At 35.7% G+C, this 27931-nt stretch overlaps 2 protein-coding genes across 2 annotated transcripts; both read left to right on the forward strand.

The window, feature by feature from the left end:
* Positions 1 to 1388: 1388 nt before the first annotated feature.
* Positions 1389 to 4494, forward strand: LOC136817476 (uncharacterized). Its single transcript, XM_067073805.1, has 4 exons — positions 1389 to 1559; positions 2465 to 2589; positions 3191 to 3319; positions 4310 to 4494. Exons 1-4 carry the CDS (start codon positions 1472 to 1474, stop codon positions 4469 to 4471), a joined length of 504 nt encoding a protein of 167 aa, XP_066929906.1. The 5' UTR covers positions 1389 to 1471; the 3' UTR covers positions 4472 to 4494.
* A 10541-nt stretch (positions 4495 to 15035) lies between these two features.
* On the forward strand, positions 15036 to 27868 carry LOC136817488 (uncharacterized). The gene is made up of 16 exons (XM_067073813.1): positions 15036 to 15206; positions 15571 to 15662; positions 16239 to 16489; positions 17468 to 17660; positions 18357 to 18383; positions 20565 to 20729; positions 20980 to 21168; positions 22399 to 22565; positions 23214 to 23298; positions 23478 to 23612; positions 24250 to 24402; positions 24880 to 25029; positions 25402 to 25590; positions 26467 to 26640; positions 26797 to 27075; positions 27335 to 27868. Exons 2-16 carry the CDS (start codon positions 15572 to 15574, stop codon positions 27376 to 27378), a joined length of 2292 nt encoding a protein of 763 aa, XP_066929914.1. The 5' UTR covers positions 15036 to 15206; position 15571; the 3' UTR covers positions 27379 to 27868.
* Positions 27869 to 27931: the final 63 nt, after the last annotated feature.

A 27931-nucleotide genomic window follows, 5' to 3' on the forward strand; every position in this document is an offset into this window, starting at 1 on the left:
ATTCGTCGGCACATCGTCAATATATGATTTTGACCTGTGTTTTTCACGGTACCCTTTAGGGTCGCTAAAACGGTAGGTCGTTTACCTTGAGTGCACCCCCTCCCCGGGCATGACCCTAAGGAGATCATTTCAATCCGATTGGGTGTCTTAGAAGAAGGCCGTGAAGAAATAGTTATAAATTTAAGTTTTTGTTCTCTTTCATAAAATCGCACACAGTGATGTTTTGGTCGATTTTTATATTCCCTTCATAAGCCCACTGTTAATTCTTAGATTTTTGTGGATATCAATTTTTTTGATATTTTTCTTCTCTCAAAATATTATTATTGATATATTTTAGTGGTAGTGGTTTTTGTCCCATGACAAGTTCCTTTGATCAAATTTTTTTATAAGAACATTAACATGTTTATGATAAAATTGATAACGCCTCATTAGGTCAACACAGAATATTTTCAAAAATACACCTGGCTATAATTTATTCGCTTAAATTTGACATTTTTTGTTAATTTATCAATGGCTTGATTCTTAGCTTAGGTAGTAGCAAATATTTAGAATTAGGATTCTTATAAAATTTTACTTTCAAGTGGTTTTAGAAAGGCCTTTGAAATGACAAGAACTTTTTGAAGGCTCTAAAATCTAATTTGATTTATATTGTAGTTTTGTAGTGTCTACACATTAACAGTATAAAAAAATTTTGGTCAAAACAATTTTTTGCTTTTCTTTTTTTTTGTTTTGTGTACAAGCGACAAGGAAATTTCTAGGATAAAGAAATTTTTCAAGGACAATTTACTTGGAGAACTAAGAATCTAAAGGTGTCTATTAGTATTATTACATACCAGAAAAAATGTCCAAGGATTTTGTGGATTCTCGAAGAAAATAAATCCACCTTGACAATCTTGACCAAATAAGTCTTATCTTAAATGGCGATACTCATCTATGGAGCGAAGAACTGAGTAAGAAATAATATTTTACAATTGCTACACTGTGTTTCATGTATTGTGTAATGTACTGCATTGACTGAAGATTACACCAGCATGAAACACAGCCTAGCTGGCACACAACGTTGTTTCAGTGTTCATATATGGACGTTTTGAACGTTAAAAAAACGTTTAAACAACGTTGTGTGCCAGCTGGGAAGCGATTGTAAGCTACTTCTTTATTTCTCAATTCTTCGCTCGATTTTTTCCGAATTTTCTTGAGAACTTTGTGATTCGTTTAGTTCACTTTATCGTGAAGAATAAATAATTTTACAACTTCGTTCCCTGCGTATTATTAGCTTTTTATGCTTACTGGTAGCGCTAGATAATTATCTGGTGTCAATAAGTAACGTAATTAAAGCTTGGGATACACAGACACGAGATTGATAATTTTACGGTTCACAACACAGATCAAAAGACAATCAAGCAAAAATAGATTCTTGATAACCTTTTTGAATAAAAGGGAGCACGGACTCAAGAAAGAAGTTACAACGAAGATGGATTTCACTTTGGCCACTACCAAGTGGAGATTTGAAACTTTAATTTTTTGGATTTGTTTCCTTCTACGTTACGTTCATGCTCGAGGTATGTGTTCAAATTCCCTTTTCCTGTTTTCTTATCACTACACGATCTTTCTATAAGAACAAACTATATAAGAACATGAGTCATTGATGGCCAAAATATTCAGAACAAATTAGGAACATTCTAAAACGCCCGATTTTTAGGAAAATGGAAAAAATACTCACAAAATAGCAAATAAAACGTGTAAGCTTTGATACCACATGGTCGCCCATTCCAGATCCGAAAAATTGAATATGTGAGCTGCTGTGTTTGTACTACAGAAAATGGCAAAACTTTCTCATTCCCAGCTAACCTTTCCTTTTGCGAGACTCTAGGTAAATGAAAAAGTAACTTAAATTATATGTTAGACAGTTAGTTCTCAAAGCCGTAAAGTACTGTCACTAGCCGTACGTAACAGAAGAAAGAAGAAGGCAACATCGGAAATATCCCACAGAAATACACCAGGAATGCTTCGCCGGGAATTACCTTAAGTGGATAAATTTTGGCGTGGATTTAATTTGGCGATCGGCCATAATACAATTTTTGGCGGGGATTTAATTTGGCGATCGATCAATTTCGTAAAATTTGGCCAGGATTTAATTTGGCGAATTGGAAATTTTTGTCACACTGAAATGGGTGAAAATTACTCAAAAATATACTAAAAAGTTGCGATTTTCTCTTTTTGTTAAAGTTGGCGGGGATTTAATTTGGCGAATTGCCGAATTTGGGAATTTTGGCGGGGATTTAATTTGGCGAATTTTGCCAAAATTCGCCAAATTCGCCAAATGTAATCCCCGCCAAAATTTATCCACTTAAGGTAGAAACTTTAGCTATCATGCGGTAGTCTTGTGGCCCCAGTCCTTTTCAAACACCTGAATGAACTAAGTCAAAATTTAACCCATGTGTTCTTTGTTACCACACAACAACAGGTGCCAGTTTGAAGTGTTATTCGTGTGTAGCGGACACCATTGAAGATTGCAATCGGACACAGTTTCTGGAATACTGTCCATACACTATTCTTTACCCATCATGCTTCACGGTCACTTACGAAAAGGTTTGTGTTTTTTACCCAGTTGACACACAATGTTGTTTCAACGTTCATCTGACGTTAAATGGACGTTGTGAACATTAAATTGACGTTGAAACAACGTTGTGTGTCAGCTGGATAACAATGTCAAAAATAGTTCACTGAATTAATTCACCTAAAAATTCCAACAGCAATCAGGGAGCCTAAGCTTATCTATTTGAAAGTTAAATTTAAGCCTAAAAATATTCCAGGCAGGCTCCTGATTAAAATTATTTTATCAACAAGTTTAGTTTAAGGATAGAAATACCCTTTTTCTAAAACTCTCTTTTCGACCGTAGTCGCGTGCCACTTTATTATTTGATTTACCACCCTAAACTCGATCCAATCCTTTTTTTACACTTTTTCTATTGTCTTTAGGTGCGAAAAAAAGACAGGGATAGTTTTAGGGTGGTAAAACGGACAAAAAAATACCCGCGCAGTAATTGGCAGCTACGGTGGTCTATGATGCATAGACCTTATTGTAGCCTGCAACAAAACTTTTGAAGAATTTTGATGATGCGTTGTAGAGTTTATAATGCAGGTTTGTTTTCATGACCTTAATATTTTTTCAATTTTCTCTTACAATCAGGTGATTCAAGCAGATGTGGAGGGAGAACAAAGTATACGAAAAGTTGTTCAAAAGAAATGCGGATCACAGTTGAATGGATGCCATTATGAATGTGGTCTTCACAAAATGTTAGGTGCAAGAAAGTGTTATGTAAGTGTCAGGAATCTTTATACACCCCTTTGTCACGGACCCGATGGGAACTCTTTCACACTATGAAGATTAAATTTTTATCAAAATACCAATGGGGATAGAAATTCTACTGTTCTCAGATACTTAAAAAAACAAGCAGGGTTGATTTTGCAGAACAATTTGTTCCATTGAATTTCAGATGGGGAAGAAAATCGTAAATATTTTCCGTTGGGACTGGAATTGTAGGGTTCTTTTCTCACCGAAAATGAAACTTTGGCTAAATTTTCCAGTGGAGTGAGGGTTCAAGCGGTCCTTTAACGCAGGGGTGTCTTTATGAATCCTAATTACCACTGTTTATATTATATTGACCAAAATGAAACCTGAAACCAAGTCAAATTAAATTTAAGGCACTTTGAAGTGCTTATCTATCAAGGATGATATTGGCTGGAATTAGCATAGCGGAGTTTTCTTTAGAAAGGACGGGACATCCCTGGGGGAGTACTAGGGTTGTGAGCTGACGGGGGGGGGTGCCGCCCGACTTTCGACCCTTACCAGGACTAAAAAGGAGAAAACAAACGAAAATGTTGTGAATTTTACGACCCTTATCGGGACAAATTTGACCAATTTTGACCAAATTCCGATCTTTCCGGGGGTAAAAAGTTGAAATTTTCTCCGAACTTTAGTGGGACTGAAATTTGATTTTCTGATTTTTCCGACCCTTAGTGGGACTTTGGAGATCCAAAAAAGGTACTCTTAAACCCCCCCCCCCGAGTTTAAAGCCCTCAAGTGCTAAGGATGATATGTTTGGATGCTTAATGAAGCCGTTTTTCACCTGAAGTGTACGAACAGCGCGTTTTTCACACAAAAGTCAGATTGAAAGTAAAATCTATCGCCAGGATTTTGAAAAATATGCAGCGAAAAAACCAAGAAGGCGTCGGATTCAATCTGTCATTCCTATCATTTGACCTCTGATTATTCTGAAATTTTATCTTTCCCATCTTTCTCACATAGGCGACTTGTTGCCATAAGAACGAATGCAATATCAATACAGGGCGCCAGATTCGTATTTATAACAACCAATGGAATCATTCCAGAGTATCACGCGCCGATTTGCCAATAATTCTTGTTGTTGCAGCTTGTAGTATATTTCTTAATAATTATTTATTTATATAATAGTTTCAAAAATCTTTGTTTTATATATTTGTACTTTTCCTTCAAAATTTGGGTACTTAATTTTGGTCCAAAATAAAACAGTTCCACATACAATTTTACCTTGCTAGCATGGAAATTTTTGTTTAGTCTTAGAAACACGTCGAAACTTTCTTTTTAACTTAAAAAATATAATCAGATGGTCCGAGATATTTTGTAGGGTCCATCTATGGTCATAAGTAAAGCCTTAAAATCTTTTTGCTTAAAGGTTTTGTTTAAAAAAAAAGAGTGATATTGTTTGCTTAGTCATCAATTTTAATTCACAAGCTTTTTCACATTGAATTGACATGGGTGTGAAGCAAGATTGAGAGGAAAAGAAAATTATTTTTTTGTTTATATCAGCACAATATAACAATAGGGAGACACTGTCTTGATATTAAATATGTGTCTGACATGAAATGGGAGCATTTATGTAAAAATAAAACCTTCAGTTATTTTCAGAATTCGACATATCTAAGTTACATGTCTTTGACCACATTATCTAAGCAATTCTCCAAATCTGCGGTAGGCTGCTGGCATCCACTAACGAATTCGTGCTCCCTATACCTACACTACCTGTGGTTTTGTAGAGGTCTGTGATTCAGACTAAATCTGCGGCTGCGATTGTTCTTATAAAAAAGATCTTAAACTCTTACCGACAGTAAAAACAGAAACTGTACGGCAATGATTTTAAAATTTCTGTATATATATCAAACGCGGTATAGAAAGAAACAGTAACAAAAATATATAATGAAAAGATACACGTTTTTTTATAAGAACATCCAAAATTTTTGAAGCCTTCGGATGTACTTAACTTTTTTAGTTTTAAGCCTAAAATGTTCTTATTTACACCATTTTGTGACCATTTTCACCCATTTTCCTAAGAAATCGGATGTTTTAGAGTCTGCAAAGCCTTAAAATGTTCTTAACATTTTTGCCATCGAAGCCTTATGTTCTTATATAGTTTGTTTTTATAAAAAGAACGTGAAGCTCTTATAGTTTTTCGTCACTCCAATGGCTTCTTTCTAGAATCGACTTATCAATTTTGTGGTCTGTTCTGTACTAATGAAAATCAACCTTGAGTAGTAATCAGTCATTAAGAATACTTTTTAATTAGTCTAATTATAAGATTATCATTCCCTACCTACTGAATAGAGCGACTTCGTATACGGATTTCTCTTCATCTGTGTCCTATGCTTTGCTGTGCAAGTTTCCATTATTCAGCACGAACCAAAACGCAATGGGGATTGATATTCCCATGGATTTGAATTTCATTGTTTTCGAGTCAGAAAATTCAATGGGGATGAACAATATTTTGCAGTGAGGATTTGCTTGTCTGATTATTTTCAGCAGTGACAAAAATCAAAGTATAATTTTCACTGGGGACGATATTTTGGCCAATTTTTCGGGTGGGAAAGGGTCCCAGTGGATCTGTGAGAAGGGGGGGGGGTGCTTCAGTCATGAAATCTTAGTAATTTGTGTTAGTAATTAGATAATTTGTGCTTCAGTCATGAAATCTTAGTAGATAATTTGAGTCTGATTGCTTTAATACACCTCACTTACTCCTGTCTATCAGCCATCGCCCAGTGTCGTTGAAGGCTCTCGAAAGTATTAGAATCCTCTGAAGCTAGCTGACGATCTATAAACGACAATGAACTAATTTCTTCTTGATCCAGAGCTGAAAAGGGTACACGATCATCTTTAAGACTGAATCTATGAAACATGCCTTAAGGAATGATATTTTCCAAAACAGGAAGAAAAATTTAGGAGCCATGCCCCCTGAATAGGCCATTTCACAGTCACAAAGTAATCAGGACTACTGTGCGCTAATGACGATTTACTATTGGCCCAAAGTTTTGAAAAATTTTGAAGATTTTTGCGTCCTAGCCAACGGGAAACCGTTATGGAGGCGCAATCAGTCCTGATTGCCCATGATATTTATTTCGACTGTGAAATGGCCTATTATAAGAAATAGGAAATATCACTCGCTTCGATAAAATCCTGTCTGAATGGGCCGTGCATATAATAGTCTCATTCTCTTACTGAACCATGGTATTTAGAGTTTATACGTGTCAGTATGAAGTAATCAGAATCTACTCGGAGATTATGCATACTAGTACTTTTACCCAAGGTCAAGCGAGCAAAGTGAAAAAAATTTGCCAAGGTCAGGCATTCTATTTTTTGTAAAATGAAAAATTCTAAAATTTAAAGCATGACGATTATATATGGTGCAATTTTGTGTTGTTGCGACGAGAGGAAAACTTAATGACGTCTGCATGTAAAAATAAGAGGCTTTTTAAAGGTATAATAACTAACTGAACTTTTCCGCTTGTGAAATTCCGCAATGTCATTAGAAATATAATCTTTAGTCATTCTTACCGTGGTACGTTTGATGTAAACTTTATCCTAACCTATTACTCTTAGGTTCCAAATAAACGGCCCCCGCTTGTTATTAAAATTTCGAAAACTTTCCAAACCCCCCGGACCTTATTAGGACCCCTCCCTCCCCCGTTTATCGTTTATCAATTTTTAAGAATATTTTCAGCTGTCAAAGAGAAGGGCCTTTTATTTTGCTCTTAATAGCCTATATATATTTACCTTATTTTTAGGTTTTCAGAAGTGCAACTTCCAACCCCCCGGCAATTAGGTCCCAAAAATTTTCCAACCATTATCCCCCCCCCGTTTATTCGGAACCTAAGAGTACGAGGATGCTTGTATCCTAAGCAAAAATTTAGGGAAATACCGAAAATTCGTAAGATCTCAGCTAAAAACAGCCAAAATCAGGAAAAGTGCAATGCTTGTAAAAGAAACATGTAGACACCCCCTTCTCACAGACCCCTTCCCACTGAAAAAATTGGTCAAAATATCTTCCCCGGTGGAAAATTATCCTCCAATTTTTGTCCCCACTGAAAATAATCAAATAAACCAATCTTCACTGATATATTATGCTGTTTTTCTCATTCCCATTGAATTTTTCTGACTTGAAAGCAATGGAATTTAAATCCCCAGCCATAAAAAAGTATGGGAATATCAATCCCCATCGAGTTTCAGTCCGTTATTTTTACCCCAACTGGTCGAAAAAATCCTACCGGGTTTGTGAGAAGGGGGTCTGTGTATTATACAAACAGAGTGATAAAAAGATCGCATGCTAGGTATAGGGAACTTTCTACTCCACCGTCTAATCAGCTGATGATGAATTATTTTTAAGTATTCCAATTTTGAAATAACTCTCTCAGCATGAGTCAAGCCTGTATTTTATAAATTCGTATTTTTTAAGAAGGTTCTTTTCGAGGTCAAGATGCATGGTTGCTTTGGATGCTTGGATACGATACTAATACACCCAAACAGAGGATTTCGACCGGACGTTATCAAAAGCTAAATCCGGGGGGGGGGGTTAACCGGGTTGCGAGTTGACGGTTATGTGCCGCCCGACTTTTGACCCTCGGACCCTTAGCGGGACTAAAAACCAGAAAAAATAGAAAAATTTTGCAACCCTTATTAGGACAAATTTGACCAAATTTTGATCCTTCAAGGAACAAAAAGTAGAAATTTTCCTTTTTTCTGACCCTCAGTGGGACTGGAATTTAATTGTCTGGTTTTTCCGACACTTACAGGGACTTTAAGGTTCCAAAAAGGTACCCTTAAGGGCGGCACATACCCGTACCCTTCACTTACTTAAGTAAGTACCCCTCCCCCACGGGCTGAATCCCACTGACATAATTTGACGTTAAAACGCAATTGGTTGATTGAAATTTCTTTGTTCGCTTTTATGCATTCTTATAGCGCTCACGATTGTATAACGTCAGTAAAATTAAACAAAATGGTGAAAATGGCTCTTGGAACAAGGTTGGATTGTCGAGTTGAAAGTCTATATGTTAATTCAAACCCTTTTGACAGAGAATGTTGAAAATTCGTTGAGTATCGACTCCGTACTATTGATAACGTTTGGTTAAATCTTACATCAATGTGGATTGCAATCTCGTGATTAAAGTAGCAATTATCTAACCCATATGAATTTATCCGAATTTAATCTATCTTGTAACTGATATACGTGAGCGCTATCAGAATTATCAAAAGGGAACTAAAGGACTGACTTTTTCTATCCGATTTGATTCGAAAATGTCCAGTGGTTAGTTTATAAGGAATAGGTTACAATCAAAGTCATAATGATTTTAGAAAACAGGGAAATTTCCACGAACTCTTACAACCACAAACGATTTGGAAGCGCTCTAAATTAGGTTGGACGGGAAGAGTTTTAACTCTGAGTTTTAACGCTAGACTTAAGACTTAGTAAAAGTCCAAGAATGGTCAATCAGGGCTCAGATTATAGCCTGGAAGTCTTATAAACCCCTACCGAATGAGTCTGTTAAATTGCGCGGTCAAAGTCTCAAAAAAGTGAGTTTCTGGAGAACTTTGGCATTTTTTTACTTCAATGGCCGAAATCTCTCCAAAAAGACCAAATTTGCAGCTTTTTTGTGTTGATTTTGAAAGTACATTTCATATCCATCAACCTAGGCTAAAAATGAAGATTTCAAATCAAAAATAGGGCTGGCAGGAAGGCTTTGCCCTCCTGCTCCTGCATACCCAACCATTATTGTAATTTCGTTTAAATTTTAAAATGAAAATTTAGCACATCATTTCCAATAATTCGGAGAAAAGTCTAAAACTCGGAAAGTATATCCAGTATAACCAATAAAAAAGCATTGTGACTGGTTCTTTGCATTTGCAACGGGTTTGCAACAAATTATACAGGCATTTAGAAACTTTTCAAGACACTTGTTAAATAAGAAACACGTAAAAGATTATAACGCGTGAAAATTTTGGGCGTGCCAAAAATTAGAAGGCGCGCAAAAATTAGAAGGCGCGCAAAAAAAAGATTAAGGCGCACAAGGAGCGAAGGCGCGCTGGGAGCGCAAGGCGCGTGGGCGCGTAAGGAGCACCACTTATTAGCCTCCGTCTCGGGAGGGGACTGGGCCCGAATTTGCGGACGTTTTCACAGTTTCACTTTCGTTTTCGGCTATACGACAGCGTTTTCAAGCAGAAAGCAGAGGAAATCTGTGAAATTATGGCAGGGAATGCTAACCTATTTTTCCAGTGTTTCTCAAGATTGGAGCAAGATTATTGTTCTAGAAAGTTCATTAAGGCCTAATAGTTTCAGATTAGTATGATTTCATCAGAAAAAACAGTTACATCAAAGCTCCTTATTGATATGTGAAGGCTACCAAAAATAGCAAACTCCTCCATCAGAACAACTTTAACATAAGGGACAAGGACAGCCAAGAAGTCTACTTTGTTGACAAATTGCACAAAATACTTAGAGAAAATGGTACTATACATACTATGGAAGCCCATTCTATACTCCTAAATGATAGTTGAAAGATCAGCAGTTGAAAGGGTTGATTAAAATAGAACTCAAAGCACACAATAAAGTATATTTGTCCAGAAAGAACTGGCATGTTGTTTGCTTTGTTTTGGTGTTTAAAAATATGTACTTATCAGTCCTAAAAAAATACAAATTCGAATATAATGAGGCCAATGAGTCTGGTTAAATGTTACTATATTTACAAGAAAGGATTACTGAAAAAATACTACTGTATGTACTACTGATGAACTAAACTCAAAAACTAAAACTTTACAAATAAATTTACATTACGACAATTTAAAAATCTATCTTTAATAGCAACAAAGAAAAAAACATGGCTCAAAGTTTTAAAACAGAGCTAGTCAGAGCTTCAATTCAGTAGGCATAGAGCTTTCAAAATTTGAAAACAGACACTGAATTGGTTACTACAAGACATACTATCCACACGGTTTTCTCGATTCATGAAAAAAATAAAGTATTTATCAAAAAAAGGTTCTCTTTTTTTTTGGTAATCAATTCCAACAAACAGCAATCAATATAACTGTTTTTTGAAAACCATCCCACAGTGTAAACATTATCAACCAACTAAACCCACACCGCCAAAATTGTAAAAATAAGTCAATATTATTTCTATCAACGATTTCTCGTACAATGTTTTTTTTCCAACATTCTGATACCAATCATGGCTGGAGGCATCATGTGTAGAGTGACTGTGTGGCATTTCATTGTATTTAATGATCATGATACCAAACATCAACCAAACAAAACTGGCGCCAAGCTAAATCTGGCGATCAAAAATTTCCATGCAAATTATAATTGAAACTTATCTGGTAAAATGCTTTTTTCAACATTCTGGAGGTGTTCAAAGTTAGAGGTATCATATGTAGAGCCAAGCAATACATGAAAAGTCGTTTGCTATCCCATTTGCCATAAGATATATGAGTCAACAAATGAAACAAAAACCAACAAATCATGTCTCTTCACTTTCATGTCACATCGTGTTTATATGGGGTATCAGAAAGCCAATCCACAAGAAGAGCCATCTTCCTTTATTATGGAGTGTTCCAAAACTATTGGTAGGTTGTTTGGAAGTAAAGAAACCCACACAGTTTGTTTTATTTTGAAGATTTAACTTGAAAACAAACTGCATCTTTCCAGCAGAAACTCATGTTTCAACCTGCTACATAACATTGGTCAGTCGGTTCCGCTACTAACATGTAATAGTTTTATTATAGCCGAGCTTGAGAATCCGTAGGCAGAACTTGTAACATGTATTATGTGTACAATTATGTCAGTCGACTTGAATCATGATACATTACTCTCAATTTCACTGGATGCATTTTCGCTGTGAAATTATCCGCAAAATTTTCTGACCGCGTTCTGAGACGGAGGCTAATTAGAAGGCGCGCAGGCGCGCAGGGCGCGCAATTTAACAGACTCCTCCCGAATTGAAATATTCGAATAAATTTATCAATTTGCCTAAAAGCGATTTTTTCGCGCGAACTTTTAATTGCTGAAAACGAGGAATTAACCAAAATTCCCAATCTATTTCGACCAAGATTGTAGTCAGATTTATTTTCCCTTAATCTCGTGCCCAAAGCCACTTGCACTACTTTTTATTTTGACTGATGGACGTAATACAATCATATGTAAGTTGATATACAGATAATCATATAAAATGAACTAGGTGACTAGGTTCGAGTTTTTGTGAGCTATATTTCATAAATCAAAATACATGATTGCGTCCCTAAATTAACACCTAACTCTGTTACAATCTAATGCTGTTTGATTGATTGTTATATGATAGAGAAATATCACACTAAATATTCACTGGAAAGTCGCCCCTTTCGAATCAATAGACGATATCGGCTTTCCGAATTCTCCCCGAATGATTACCCATGATGCATTGCGCAAAATAATTCACGGACGATACTGACTTTCCGTGATTTCTTCGGAAATTACTCCCGTAATAGCGAAATTAAGAACATCTTGAGAACATTTTTAGGCTTGAAATTAAAAAAGTTAAGAACATATTAAGGCTTTATAGACTCTAAAACACCCGATTTCTTCGGAAATTACTCCCGTAATAGCGAAATTAAGAACATCTTGAGAACATTATTAGGCTTGAAACTAAAAAAGTTAAGAGCATCCAATGACGTTAAAAATTGTGGATGCTTTTATAAAAATAACATGTTAAGAATGCCTTAACCCTACCTACTGAGAGGGGGGGGCACAAAGTGCCCCCCCTGTTAGAAAATTGGCTGGCATTTTTTAACTAGTGAGGCTATGAAGCTGAAATTTTATGACTTTTCATCAAATTTTATGGGGAATGTTTTTGTTAAAAAATGTTCTTCATTGGTCAATTATTTTAGTCCCAATGACAGGTTTGTCGGTGACCACTACCATCCCACAACTGCAGCGCAGGCTATTTTGCTCTTTTTTATGTGCTTACTTCAAGATACTATAACATGTTACCAGGTATACTTTAATGGTCCATTTCATTTGTACTGCTTCTATTACATCTTAAAGTAGAATTAGCAGCACAGCAAAAAATAAATATAAATATGACAAAAGAAAGTATCACCGACTTGAAAAAATTGAAATGTTCTGATTTTAAACGGTTTTGAAAGTTTAAAACATTTTCTTCGGTTTTGGCGCGCTATAGTAGAACGTCACGACAAAATTGCTGATTTAGATTTTAATTTCCATTTAGTACATTGTAAAAGCTTTCAAATAAAAGCAAAATGAAGGAGAATGTGTTTCTCCATCTGTTTCAATAGCAATTTTAAGAAACATAATTTTTTTTTAGTTTTTTGGGTGATTTTTGCCAATTTTTGATACAATTGATGACGTCATCAAAAATTGCATTCAATTTTCAAAAAAAAATTTTCATAAATTTGTTTGTTATAGGTTTAAGCATTGCTGTACCAAATTTCATGACCAAATAATGTTCCTATCCTAAGTTATCCACGGGGGGGCACTATGTGCCCCCCCCTTTCAGTTCTAAGGGACCAAAATAGCTCTCAGTAGGTAGGGTTAATATTTAGTTGTAAGACAATTTAAAAGATTTAAAACTCAAGCTTTAGTGCAATATTGTTTTGTTTTAAAAACAAAGGAAATAAAACTAAAATTTTGGTGTACACCATTATTGTCAGCATATCGAGAAAAGATGAGAAATGGATTTAATTATGTGCCTCCTATAATTGATCCTATAATTGATAATTCATGTTTTTAATTATCAAGCCCTTAAGAAAACATCTTTGGGTCACGACGCCCTACGTTTTTATAAGAATAAACTAAAACAACATTAGCATTGATGACCAGAATATGGAAAACAAATTAAGAACATCTAACGCGTTGTGGACGTTTGAACACCAAATTTCTTATGAAAATAAGAACATTATAAGAACATTTTTAGACTCCAAACAAAAAAATTAAGAACATCCAAAGGTTTAATTTTTTTTGGATGCTCTTATAAAAAATAAACGTAAAGAGGAAAGAGGAAAAAGGAAAAAAGGGCTTAGTTGTATCAATAACTAATAAAAAGCACGTCAATAGCTAACAAATATAGGTACAAATCATGCCGAGATAGCGGGGGAAAATTATGCACTCACCAAGGAGATGTTGTTAATGGCTGCTATGGGCAGACCTACGCTTCGATACTTCGATGCTGAATTATCGAGTTGCTATGGTAACTGAACAGTTTCTGATAATGACCTAAAGGGTCAAAGGAACTATAAGACAAAATTGATCAAATATGGGAAGGTTTTTATATGCTATTGAATGCACTTTCGAATATAAATAAATATTACAAAGGGATTGGGTTCCAGTTAGATATGATCAAAAGGACGACAAACGCCTGTATCTGCAAAAAGCTTTTCAGCAATGACTTCAAATTTTGGCGACATCCGACGCTGGTAATTAGCAATAATCCTAATTTTCCGGACTTTTTGAGATCTACATGATTAAAGTTAGAATTTTCAGTGCAATGTAGTTTTGTTTAAAAATATACCCTGTATCTGTAAATATCGGCATGTACACATCGGCCATTTTTAATGACTCTGGCTTGAATATTCACCAATTTAAAAACACTGGCTTTAAAGCTGTTTTTTTATAGAGAAACCAGTCCGTTTGAATCAAAAGCATGACTACCTACATTCTTAACCAGCAAATCATCAAAGAAAAATCCCATTTCTATGCCCACATAAGATGAATGTCTTAAAGATGTTAATTAGACTTATCAACGGTAATATGCCAATTATAAGAATGGATAATTTTTATTGCAAATCCATTCAAAATTTACCCTAATTTACATACTTTTTTGGTTGGGATGGATGCACGAAAAATGCACTATTTCTTGTTAGGGGCAGTTTCTACATCTGCGAATTTAAGTAAACTACCCTTTTGAGGACGGTGGTACGAAAAATTCGAACAACCTGCAGTTTTGTCCGGCAAAGTTAAGGTGATTCACATTCGTCCTTAAGTCAGTCAGGTTCTAGACAAATTAAACTAACTAAAGTCAGCTCTCTCTAATTCGAACGTCTATAATTCGAATCTTTTTGAAATTCTTGTAATTCGAGCTAAAACATTAGTCCCTATATTTCGAATCTTTCTTTTGAACGAAGAAAAGTTATATTCCCTTGAAAATCGAAATAGAGAAAGGTAATCTCCGCCATAGAAAAAATCTTTTCTACCTATCATTTCTTAAAAAAAACGACTAGTCAAATTTAATTCATTCGAACATTTTAAAGACGTCATTTAAACTGCTCATTACAAAGAATGGACGAGTTAATTATCTTGCTATTGATTTATAAAAAGTATTAAAAAAGAACAAAACAATTAGTACATAAAAAAGATAAGGATAAAATTCTGAGGTAATTAGTCATTCTCTACATTATGGCTTGGGATATTCTATTGTTCTATTGTACCCCCTATAAAGCCTCTGCTTTTAATAGGAGAGTTTAATTAAGGCTGTTTTGAAAGAGGATGGTATTATGATGTACTAGCAGGTATTAATCAGGTCAATTATGACAAAAACATACGAAGGGGTTTATAAAAAAATAAAATAATGCTTTCACGAATGAATACCTTTTTTGATTGTCTTTTTAATTAATTTTTTTTTTGTTTTTAATGATTTTTTTAACTTAGCCAAGGGAAAAAAGTGAGTCATCCTTCATTGGGAGATACGATGAAAATTTTCTTTCTCGAAGATACATTTTTGAAGAGAGTGCTTTCGGATTGAGTGTTAAAAAAGAGAGGGTCATTTTTACTGGACTAAAACCAAAGGTGGTTGGGTTTTCACGGAGATAGAATTCGTTTTTTTAGAATTTATTTTACATTACAATTAACGATTTCGAAGTAAGTTCGTTTGTTTTATCTTGAGTTTTTTTTCTGGAGAGACTTTATTTTTGTTTACTTTAAAAGGCTTCTCGTTTAACTTTTTTCAGATAGAATTTGTTTCAATAAAATATTCACTGATTTGGTCTCGAAAAATTTGTTTTTTGCTTTGACCGGTGACTTTAGCTTATTCAAGATTCTATTATTCTAATCTTTCTATAATTCGAAATTGTTTCCAATTCCAGTCAAGGAGAGACGCTCTTAGTATACTTTTATAATTCAAATCTCTCTGTAATTCGAACAAATAAGATTCCCCATTCGAGTTGGAATTAGCGAGAGTCAATAGTGATTTACTCTGACCAGTTTGTTATCATTTACTTCTCAGGATGTTAATCACTTTGGTGTTTGTTGCCAGTTTACTGGTCAGCCAATCTTTGGCAGGTGGCCCTGCCTTGTTTGCGGCAAACAATGCTGGCAGTAAGTCTTAAAGCTTTCTTACTTATACTTCCCAGCTGGCACACAACGTTGTTTCAACGTTTATCTAACGTTATATGGACGTTGTGAACGTTAAATAAACGTTGAAACAACGTTGTGTGCCAGCTGGGTTTTTAATGGAGTGGATGTTTTTAAGGGCTTAAAGAACAATTTTATGGCATTGTTTCATTTCAATTGATTTAGTGGCTTTAAAATCTGGTGAGCTCTGAATGAAGGCGATTCGGATGCGATCACAACATATTTTGCTAAAACCCATTTTTTAAAGCTCTGATTTTCAGATCAACCCAAGGATTGCTAAGCATTCTAGCTAATTTTCTGACAAAAATCACTTCGACCACCCTTGGTATTATACCATACTTATTGGTTCAAGGACTATCGTTTGATATCACTTTTTACTTTACGAGATAGTGAAAAAATCGGCTAATCCTTGAGTCTTATTGTATATCGTAAAACTGTGTAATACTAGAAGATAACAGCTTGCTGAACTATTGATCGCTTTCCGAAAGGCATCATGTATCACGATTAAACAAGTTCATCATATTTTTCTTTTGTTCATAGTTTTAACATTCGAAGTTGGAACTCCGGCACAGGCCTATGGACCATGGGAGTATTGTCCTTACGATTCTGTTGTCGAAGCTTTTGGAGTTTATTATGTCCAAGACCAAGGAGCTACCGGTGTTCGTTTGGTTTGCAAAGATTCCAAATTAAGAGCAGCTAGTACTTTTACTAAAGTTAGTGCTAGATCACAAAACAGTGACGTCTGCGCAGGTGATGGTATCACTGGCTTCCGAGCCATGGAAAGTTCTGATGTAAGTTATACTTCAAGACCATCTTGGTTTTTTACAATTCTAAATCCTTCCAAAACCAGATGAAGTCATATCTAGAATCGATGACCGATCGGACTAAGGCTTCAGTGCCACAAACCGAGGGTTCAAATCCCCCACTTTCCCCCTTGTTTTAGACCAAAGTTCGGTACCGGAAATTCGTTCAATCAGAACAAACTAGTAGGTAGCGCAAATCAAGGAGGCGAGAGAATGACCCTGATCGAACAAATAACCGGCACCGAGCTTTGGTCTACTGATGACGATTTTGGGTGCATTACCTTGCTTCTTCTAGGGACGAAAGTATTCCATCTAGTGTTTTTATATAAGATATCTGTGATCATCACTTAAAAATATCAGGTTCGCCCATTGAGTTTAAAGCCCAAAGTAACCCTCAACCTTTCTTAAGCATAAGAAAAGAAGCCTTAGAAGACACACGAGATATCTATGAAAAACTATTTGATTTTTACTGAAATTTATGAATACAAGCAGAAATCGAAAATATCTTTAAACGATATAAGAGCTAAAGCTTCATGCCAAGCGACCGTAGTACAGTGGTAGAGCATCCGGCTACGGTTCGCAAGGTTGTGGGTTCAACCCCCAGCCGGGTCATACCAAAGATTCCCAAAATGGTACTTGATGCCTCTCTGCTTGATGCTCAGCAACTAAGAGAAGGATCAAGGGTAAGTGGAGAAATCCAGGGAGAAAGAGTGGCGCCCTCCCCTACCTTCGGGTAGATAGCTATCGAAAGAGGAGCCTTCGGGTCGCCTCCGACTGCGGTCGCAGACTTACTTTACTTTACTTCATGCCATATTTCCCCAGTCTAGACTTTAACTCCTATATCAGGATTAGAAACTAGGCTAGTCTTACCTCTTTTATTTTTCCATTTGTAACAACACAGTTACAAAATGTCAAATCTTATCAAAACAATGAGCAAAATTTTCTCTAATTCATATACTATTTCAGACTGGTATTTTACAGATGCAAGCTTTTTGTAATGGTAATGAAACAAAAATATACGAGGTCCCCCTTCCTGGTGGATTTCTTTCTTCCACAACCTTCTCAGCAAATCAATCATGCCCAGTTGGACATCGTATCTGTGGGCTTAGCACAAGTGTCGATGCAGCCAAAGGCCTTGAAGGAGTCAAATTTTCATGCTGTAAGCTTTTTTCTTTCTTCAGCCGTCATAATTTTTGCTTACATTCAGTATAGCTTTAAATCGTATCATTTTACATATCTCTTATCATCTGCTTACACAGCATTTTTAAACAAAAGAAAGACACCACTTTATCCCCTTTTGGTGCCACCCGAGCACACATTTTTAGAAATTCCTTTTTTTTTATTCCACGGTAAGTCGACTGATAGGGGGGGGGGTGCCGCCCGACTTTCGACCCTTGTGGACACTTACCGGGACTAAAAAGGAGAAAACAAAGGAAAATTTTGTGAATTTTACGACCCCTATTTGAACAAATTTGATCGATTTGGACCAAATTTCGATCTTTTTGGGGGTGAAAAGTGGGACTGAAATTAGATTTTCTGATTTTTCCAACCCTTAGCGGGACTTTGAAATCCAAAAAAGGGCGGTAAATACTGTACCCTCCATTTGCCTAAGTACCCACCCCCCCGGCCGGGCTTGAAGACCAAAAGTAGAAGTAGTTTATACATGTCACTAAGCACTAGTTTAGACGGCCCACATTTCACCCTAACTATTCTAATTTAATTGTGAATTATTGTGGGCATAAAGTGGGCTGTCTGCTTACTCTAACAATTAGAATAGGCAGGGCAGGAAGACGGCCGTCTAAACTAGAGCTAACATGCCACGGTACCTAACAGATTATTTCATTCTTTTTTGTAGGTGCTATTGCATCAGACACTGCTGGAGGTATAATTTGACAATAACATTTCAGTTTCTGTAAACGACGACTTAATACAAACCTCCTATATGGCTCTCTCCGATTCGAACCTCCACTATTCGAATTTTTCTATAATTCGAACTAAAATTTTGATATTCTCAATTGGAAAGTTGTATAAAATAATTTCCGTAATACTTTTAAAACAATTTTTAAATTCGACAAAAAGCAACACTTAAGCCCTTGAAGATCGAAATAGAGAGAGCTAACTGTAATTCAACCGACTACAGCTGACTCCCTCTAATTCGATCTTCATAGGAACAAAAACTTTCTTCGAATTACAAAAAGTAATTTAAACCCTCTCCAGCTGAGAGAATCGAGTATTACAGGAAGATTGGAATAATAAATATTCGAATTAAAGTGAGCGGAAACTGTTTTGACCAATTTCTCTGAGTCTAATTCTTTATTGTCTTTAATTATACAGGGTGTCCCGAAAAGCCATACCACGTCTATATATAGAAAGAAAGTTCTTGTGTGTGTTTCACTAAATTTGCAATGTTTATCAAAGTTTCTCTTTGTGTCATATTAATTGTCATGATTGTCATGAGACATCTGTTATGAATAACTTTTATGAGGAACAATTCTCAATACCTTCAATGTCATGAAAATTGTAAAGAAAGTTAAATTTTTTAAATCAGAATGACTGTTGTAAAAACAATTATTGTGTTGGTATATATTTTCTTACATTTTGTTAAACACACGCAACAACCTTCTACTCAGAATCATGTTCGAATTCGATACTTTTTTTCGGGACACCCTGTAGTTCGTATATAATCTCTGGTCTGGAAGTTTATGGTTTCAACTTTTTGTTAGTTTTATCCTTTGTTAATAAGTTACGTTACCAACAGTAGTGACCTGGCTTAATTTTCTTTGTGGTGCAAGCTATGAAATTGGCGCTCCTGGTATTTTTGTCCTTATTTTACGCCCGCCATCATTAAGTGAAAATATTAAACTGTAAGAGCAGTGACTGGTTGAAAGTAACGCCCGGAATCTTTAAGTTAAAAAAACTTTTATTTATACAAAGGTGGTGGTAATGATAACTTGATATCTATTTCCTTGTTATAATTTGAAATGTCATAGTTTTCAAAACAAATAAATTTTTTCAATTTTCAACTTTTAAAATGTCTAGAAATACCCCAATTTATACCGATTCAGCACCAAAAATAAAGCTCCTCAAATAAAAAACATGAGCTGTTGATACTTGAAATGGAAATTTTATACCTAGAAAGTCAATTTGGTCTATACTTTTGTTTTCTAAAACGTTATCAGAAATACTTGATAATCTTTTGCGCCGTTGGTCTTACTTTACGCTCCTTGAAAGATCAATGGCTGAAAGAGGCTCCAAAATTGGCAGGAATAAGGGTTCTTTGTAATTTTGGCGCCGCAGGCAAAAAATTTTGGTGTAAGAAAGGTCAAACAGCTTAAAAGATCTTCTAAAAGGAGAAAGTTATTCATCATAAGACCACAAAAACAACAGCGAGCATCATCAAGTTTCGATCTTTTTGGCAATCTCTCATTTTGGGGGTGAGCATCCTCTCTAACCCCTGGTAGATACACAACACTTCTCTTGCTTTGGCTTTGCGCGATTCAATGTTGATAGTAGTTTTATGAAAAAATTCAAGAGGAAGAATACGAGAGCGTAAAATAAAAGGAAACGCTGCAGGCAAAAAAAATTAACATTGCATTTATAGAAGGCGCGCTATAAACGTGTCTAAGGGCGCCAAATCGCTCAATCATAAACATCAACAAAATTTTGGCGCCCACTTGAAAAGCTTTTTTGGCGCCCCTCTTAGATCTTTCTGGGTGGTGCACTGCACACCCTGCACCCCCTGCCAGGTCGCCACTGGTTACCAAGTATTCCTCTTGGGATCGGTTTAAGATTTAATCACATGATCAAAAGGTGAGCAAAACAAAATATTTTCTCAAACACAAGTTCAAGTAAGAAACAATGGAAATAAACAAAAGGCTTCCAGACCGGGGTTTTTTTTATACGGACTAAGCTTTAATTCTCTGCAAACTTTGTCCTTATTCTCGTAAGGGACCAGTAGCTTTACGATTGCTAGTCCGTAATCTTTTTATCATAAATTTTGGTTGAATAAGTTCATCTAACACCAAATTGAAAAATAATATCTTGAGTTCATTTTTTTTTGTAGAAACCAGTGAGACATGTGATTTCACACCCGCAGAAGAATATTGCACTTGGCAAACCGATTCTTTCAATGCCCAATTTGGTCCATCTAGTTTTAAAAAGATCAATTTCTTTGAAAATGTAACAACATACCTCCGTAAGGATTATGGAACAAAGAACGGCGCGCAAGGTTTGATTCTTTTAATTTAATGGTTTTAGTTTTTTTTTTAAAGAGTTCAAGTTTAAATTAAAATTTCTTCGTTTTACATGCAGACAAATGGCTTATCAAGCCGGATATTTTGTTATATTGTGTTTGATTTCGTGCTGAATAAACAAAAAACTGTTTCTTTTCCTCTTTCTAACCAATCTTGCTCCACATCCGTGTCAATTCAATGTAAAAAAACTTGAATTTCATTGAATATCATCATCATTTATTTCAGGAACACCCGGTGAATTTGTATACTTTTTCTCTGATTCACAAAGCACGGCTTTTGCCTCAAGCTCTAACCCAGTATATGACCCGATTGCCGCGAAATATTTCAACGGATCTAGTTATGGAAACGGGGCCACACGTGACCCAAAGTTTACGTTCAGTTTCTGGGCTGGAGATTCCGATCACACTCAATTATGTAAGTTAACAAAATGGCACACAACGTTCTTTCAACGTTCTTTCAACGTTCTTTCAACGTTCATTTAACGTTATATGGACGTTAGAGACGTTAGTTGGACGTCAAAACAACGTCGTGCACCAGTTGGATAGATTTTTTTATAACACCCTTTCCTCACAGACCCACTGGAAAAATTGGCCAAAATATCATCCTCAGTGGAAAATTATGCTCTGATTTTTGTCCCCGTTGAAAATAATCGGATAAGCAAACACGGAAATTTCAAGATTTCTTAGTTGGAAAATAGATAAAACAATACAATAGAACTTGGGACACTCTCCAAGGATGGAAATTTCATTTTTCATGGCTTGGAATTTTCAAAAATCCAGGTTGAAAAAAGCCAAAATCCAAAATGTGATGACAGAGATGTGGAAAAAGAGATCTTAAACAAGGTTTTTGTTTTTGTGAACAGTCACTCGCTAGGCTCGATGGCTCCCGGTCAATCTCTCGTTATTGTTAGCACAGATACTTGATTGATCTTAGATCACTCACACAGCTCAGCAGGGCACCATTTGAAACTATGACACAAGTACCCTATGTGCTGCACTGTGCGAACTCACTGCGATTGACCGAGGCCGCTCCGAAGGGACGCCTCACCTGACGGAAACTTACAGCTTGACTGCTCACATTGTAGCCTAATATCTAGGTTAGCTATACATCACGACAGTTCTGCGCGAAAATCGCTTGTGGTTTTCTCAAAGGACATGCGCAGAAAATGGTACAAAAACGTAATTTCCAAAATCAATTTTTGACGCTTTTTTCAATTCCCAAACTGTTTGGAAAAATAGCAATAAAAGCAATAAAAAACATGGGGATTATTAATCCGAGTTTTAACCGTTGTTTTTACCTCCACTGGCTGATAAAATCTCACCGGGTTTGTGAGAAGGGGGTGTTAACAACGTCAAAAATCAGATTTTTTTAACTTCTTGGGTTTTAAGCCTAAAAATGTACTAGAAATGTGTTTTTATTTTCAGCAATTTGTGGGCATTTTGTTCTTAATATCCTAAGAAATTGATTGTTTAAGAGCTAGAAAAGCCTTAAAGGGACATAAAAGTACTGAGGAAATTTGTAAAAAAACCGTATGCAGCGGTATACAAAATCAAAACATGTCACATGTCAAAATCTAAATTCAAAACAAATATGGCTAATTTTGATTTTTAATTTTTTGCAATTGAAATCTTTTCTCAATCTTAGGTTTTCAAGTATATGACGTAGCAACAAATAATGTTATCCAAGAACAAATCCTGTTCAACAACCTTGCTAACGATCAAAATTACTACAATGCATACCACGAGGAAAGCCCATTAGACAAAAGTTGGCATACCGTAACTTTCCCTATTCATGCTAAAGACAGTTTCAAGGTTTGTCAACTTGCTTACATTAAGGGGACTTATTTTCGCGGGAACTAATTTTCTAGATCGAAAAAATTACATTTTGCGGGAATTAATTTTCGCAGTTTTTGCTCTATTTTTGATAAATTTTTTCATTTTCCTAGGAATTTTTCGAATTTTTAATGAAAATGTTAACATGCCGAATTTGTAATTCACGAGCTCTAATTTTTGCGATTTTGCCGAAAAACCGTGAAAAAAGCGAAAATTACTCTCTGCAAAAATTAGTTCCCTTTATATCTTGTAATGGTTTAAAAATTCTCATTTACAGTAAAGAATATCGAAACTTTTTGCCGATGAATTTTCTACCGATTACTCTTGTCTCCCGAATAGACGGGGGGCGTCCGAATAAGCAGGGGGGTAGGACAATTTTCTAAATTCTGATAAGTGGGGGGGGGATGGAATAAGAACCAATACTAACAAAAAGGAAAATTTTTAACAAGTTTAAGGTCTATCTACACTGCAATAAAAAATTGAATTATTCGAATTTAATTAGCAGGGGGGTCTTAATAAGAGTGGGGGGGGGTGGATTTACTCTTAATCGTCGACTAAACCTTTGTCAACCAATGTTTTCCGTATTTTTAAAGTTAATGTTTTTTTACTTGCTGTTTTTACTTTCAGTTCAAATTTGAAGTCAGTTTGCTCAAAACTACAGGTTTCGGTATCAACAATTTTGGTCTTGATGCCTTCAACTACGTCCAAAAGTGTAAGTAGAGCACTCAAAAATTGAATCCAGGCTTTATTTAACTTCTTAAAGTTCTCCTCAAACTCTCTATATCTCGAACTTTCTTTAACTCGAACTGTTCATCACACCTCAAACTTTGACTCCTAAATAAAAATAGTTTTATCATCGAGTCTGTTATATTTTCTTTCTTGCATAAACAGCGGCTGGAGATTGTGTAAGCCCCGGTTGCCATGACAACGCCACCTGCACCAACACCACTGATATCGTCGGCTTCTCTTGCGAGTGTTTGCCAGGATTTAATGGAACCGGTGCCAATGTAACTGATGGCTGTGTTGGTAAGTTCCAACGTTCTAATATCATTATCCTTATCCTTGAAATAATATATGCTTTATAAATATTTATTCCTTATTCATGATGGGTAGCTTAGTTGATAGAGCGTTCGCCTTACAATCTAATGGTGGTGGGTTCGATCCCCGTTCACTCTTACTCAGCCAACAACTATTAGTAGCTTAGATTTGGTAATATGATTTAAAGTAGAGAGTAGATTTGGCGTTCCACCTAGTATTCGACCTCCCAAGTCTAGCGCAAATAGAAAAAGGGGATAGATTCCTTTAATCCCGGCTCTGCCAACAGTCGCCAGATGAATACCTTATCGGGAAAAACTTTGTCGGGGAAAAGTGACGAAATTTTGGCCAAGTGACGAATATTTTTCCCCGACGAAAATTTTCCCCGACGAAGTTTTCCCCGGTTTTCCCCGATAAGGTATACAGTGTGGTGTCTTTAACTCGAAAGTCTCTTAAACTGGAACAAGTTTTATGGTCCGTTCAGTTAACAATGTATTATAAACCTTACTCCATAACTCGAAATTTGCTTAACTTGAACAAGTTTGTACCCCCTACTGGTTCGAGTTATGGAGATTCTATTGTGCTTACTTACTTTTAATTACTCTAATGCATCATGTTTCTTTTTCAGAAATCATGCCCTGTGACGATCAATCATTGTGTGCAGTCAATGTCAGCGGCGTGTTGACAAACAATGTTTGCAACCATGCTGGCCCTGGAAACTACACTTGTGACTGTGCCAGTGCCTTCTGGACCCTTAGCGCCGATAATAGCACTTGTGTCGGTAAGAATATTCACAACCTCGTTCTGTTTAACCAAAATAAAAGTTCATTTTAACCTTTTTGTAAGATTTTAGTTCAATGACATCAAATCAAGCTTTTTTAAAGTAACAATAACTCAATAACGATCTAATTGCATCGAGAATGCTAGATCTACTTTTGCCTGAATACTTGTGATGCTGTAGCGCCGTTTGACGTTAAATTGTAACACTGCAATGGCTTCTTTCCGGGTACCACTAAAAAAAAACTTTCATTATCCATGCCGGAAAAAGCTTTTTCCAGGGTTCATAAAGGTCATTGGTACTATTCATGATATGCACCACTGCAATGACTTCACGAAATTATGCAACTTTTCTGCTTTTGTTCCACCCAATACGTCACTTTTTCTATTGTTTAAGTGACGTATTGGGTGGAAAATTTTAAAAGTTCTCAGAAGACTCTCCAGTGTTGCATATCATGAATTTCTATCAATTCACATTTAGATATTGATGAATGTGCATTGAACTCCACATTTTGTGGCTCAAACACCACCACAAATTGTACCAACATGGTCGGTAATTATTCCTGCGCTTGTCTTCCCGATCACACACGTGTCTCACCATGGGATCAACTCTACGATTTGAATTGCGCAGGTATGTAATTTCCACATAACGTTTTAGATAACTAACAATTTTAATATATGTTTTCATTTGTTTAAAGATTTAAAAACACACTACTGCCTGTTTCACGCTTAATGCGATCATCAGGTAAACTAACAATTTTATCAATCTTTTCAGGCTGTTTTAAGACCATATCGGGTTTTTTTCTAAACTCTCATTGCTCAGTTGTTTTTAGAACAAATTAAAATTGTTTGCTGACCAAGTAGTGAAGTTCTTCTCGATTTATTCTTATTTTTTTTTAGGATAGAATTGAGATATTTACAAATTTATCAATCTTTTTCATGTCTTTCGTGATCAAAGTTTTATTTTTATTTTTCAATCTCTGTCTCACTCTTCCTTCTTCAGTCAATGGAGGATGGACCGAATGGACCGCACCCGGTGTTCAATATGAATGTTCCGCTACTTGTGGTGATGCTGGTGTATACAATGCAACCCGGAACTGTACCAACCCGACCCCTGATACTGATGGAGCTCCCTGTGTTGGAGTTGCATACAACGAAACATATCCTTGTAATCGATTCACTTGTCCCCAATGTAAGATCAAAGTTTATATATTGTCGATACTTTGCTGATCGCCGGCAATGTATTGAAAAGGTGTACGCAATATATTGTCAGCTTGATTGGGAATTTTCCAACAATATAGGGGAAATGTTTACAAAAAGAAAATTCCTTTTTTATAATAAGGCACCTGTCATTTACTTCGTACATTACGGTCCGAAAACGACATTTCCAAATATTGTTTGTCGATATATTGTGTAGTCTAAGTAGCCCTTTAAAGATTTTAGAGCATGAATTCTTGCCCAAACGTTAGAGTTCTTATGCAATCGCAGATAATTACCCAGCTGGCACACAACGTTGTTTCAACGTTTATCTAACGTTCACAACGTCCATATAACGTTAGATGTGTGTCAGCTGGGTATACCTAGAGTATGGTAGCCATCCGAAAGGTGACTTTCGCTAGTTGATTTGCGTTGGGCTCGAATCTGTTATATAAAAGAGTCATACAGGTCACTCGAATGAGTTTTCAGACAAAAATAATGGTTTTGATATCAAACACATTTACGAACCTCTTACAACCTTTAGTAATTTATGATTTCAAATAACTGAGAAAAAACCTTCGTTTTCTGATGTTATCGAGTTTTTATATTCGAGATAAATCGAGGGGGACGGTATAAAGCAAAGTTGACATATCTCCATAATCACCGTCCACTTTGCTCGACGACGGTAAAACACCAAAATACCGTCGTCTGTTTAGGTGAACAAAGGCGATATACGACTCTGTTTTGTATCATTTCACTTACCAACGCCCTCGATATCTTCCGATACATAAACTCGGTATTAATTAAGTCTCGCCATCAATATGTTTTTTAACTGCTCCGTGTATCTAATAGTATCAACTTTCCTTTACAGCGTGTCCCGTCTGGAAGAACTGCACATCATGCAACGGCACTCAAATCTTCCAAGAAGGAGGTGCATTGAATATGACTTTAACCTATTTCGATGGACTATCAGCTAATGATTTGTCTTGGGCTATGGAACAATTATCAAGATGGAATCAATCAGTTATCGAGACCATTTGTTACAGTAAGTGCCTCTGTCAACCAAATTTTTTTCATTGAAAATTCTAAATGTTTATTTTTCATCAGTACTAAAGAGCTCTCATATGCCTTAGTAATTCAGATTCCTTTTGAAACTTTAACATCAACTAAAAGTCTAACTAAAAACTAAATCCATTTTCAGCCGCGTACTGTAATGTGACGTCACTGAATTCCTCGATTGCCTTGATTGATGTTGACGTCACCAAAGTTCAAATGCTTTCGGACAAAACAAGTGAAGCACAAGTTGCAATGCGGAACATTTTGGATTGTAATCCGGACACAGACGGGGGTCACAATGAATGGTTATGGGAGATTTTCGACAAATTGTGCGAATATAAAGCCTTCTTACCATCCATCCATGAAGACATGAATATTAAGATGGGAATGTTGTCTGCTGAGCGTGATCGCTGCATGGGTAGATGTAAGTTTTACTAATACTAATACTGAAGTCTCTTTATTTCAAACTTCTATAAATCGAAAAAAAAAATTGTGTCCCCCTTACGGCCCTTACGGGTTCGAGTTATGAAGAGAATTTGGTGTCTGCAAAACCTCAAAATGTCTTCTAAAAAAAGGCGTCTAAGTATTTAATAAATCTTTCTTCTTAGTCGTTAATTTTAACCCCTCCCCAAATCCGACACCACTTTACAATTATCTGATTTTTCATTTTTGTTTATTTTCAGCCACTTTGAGATCATTGATCGAAGTCATGTATAGGAAATGGTAAAATCACATCCTACATTCCGTGACAAATAAAAAATTGACGTTAGAACAATCAAAAAAACTTATTGTTTAAATTGGGCATATTATAACACAGCTTTAAAACAGAGATTTGGTGCAAATTTAAAAGAAATAGTTAATTTAGATTTTCTTTGGGACCTTTAAAGTTGTCTCTAAACTAAATTCCGCCTTTTCTCCACCCATTTCTTTAACTTATTCTTTTACAATATTCTCATGACAATATAATCCGATTTAAAGCTCACACAAACACCCATCATATCTCTGTTTTAGTAAAGTTGATTTTTGCTGGTCCAAATTTTTATATTTAATGAGATATTTTACTCGTGTTAAAAAAATTTCTTTTTGCAGATGCTTTTCACTAAACCTTTTATTCAAAGTTTATCTTTGTTATAATAATTTTCATTTTTCCTTGACAATTGTATGATTTAAATATTATTTAAAATCTATCTAAAATTAGAATCTTATTTTTCTTTTAACTATAAAGTCCAATATTAATTCAAGGTCCCTCTAGTTCTCTGCCGAGTTTCACTTTGAAAAAT

This window comes from Clytia hemisphaerica, unplaced genomic scaffold (genome assembly GCF_902728285.1).
Source record: "Clytia hemisphaerica strain Z4C2 unplaced genomic scaffold, Clytia hemisphaerica genome assembly, whole genome shotgun sequence".
In the NCBI taxonomy this organism is placed as follows: domain Eukaryota; kingdom Metazoa; phylum Cnidaria; class Hydrozoa; order Leptothecata; family Clytiidae; genus Clytia; species Clytia hemisphaerica.

Coding starts and splice junctions, on each gene's coding strand:
- LOC136817476 (XM_067073805.1), top strand. CDS start 1,472: ATGGATTTCACTTTGGCCACTACCAAGTGGAGATTTGAAACTTTAATT. Junction 1,560..2,464: donor ACGTTACGTTCATGCTCGAG/GTATGTGTTCAA, acceptor ACACAACAACAG/GTGCCAGTTTGAAGTGTTAT. Junction 2,590..3,190: donor TCACGGTCACTTACGAAAAG/GTTTGTGTTTTT, acceptor TCTTACAATCAG/GTGATTCAAGCAGATGTGGA.
- LOC136817488 (XM_067073813.1), top strand. CDS start 15,572: ATGTTAATCACTTTGGTGTTTGTTGCCAGTTTACTGGTCAGCCAATCT. Junction 17,661..18,356: donor AGGAGTCAAATTTTCATGCT/GTAAGCTTTTTT, acceptor TCTTTTTTGTAG/GTGCTATTGCATCAGACACT. Junction 21,169..22,398: donor TTCCGATCACACTCAATTAT/GTAAGTTAACAA, acceptor TCTCAATCTTAG/GTTTTCAAGTATATGACGTA.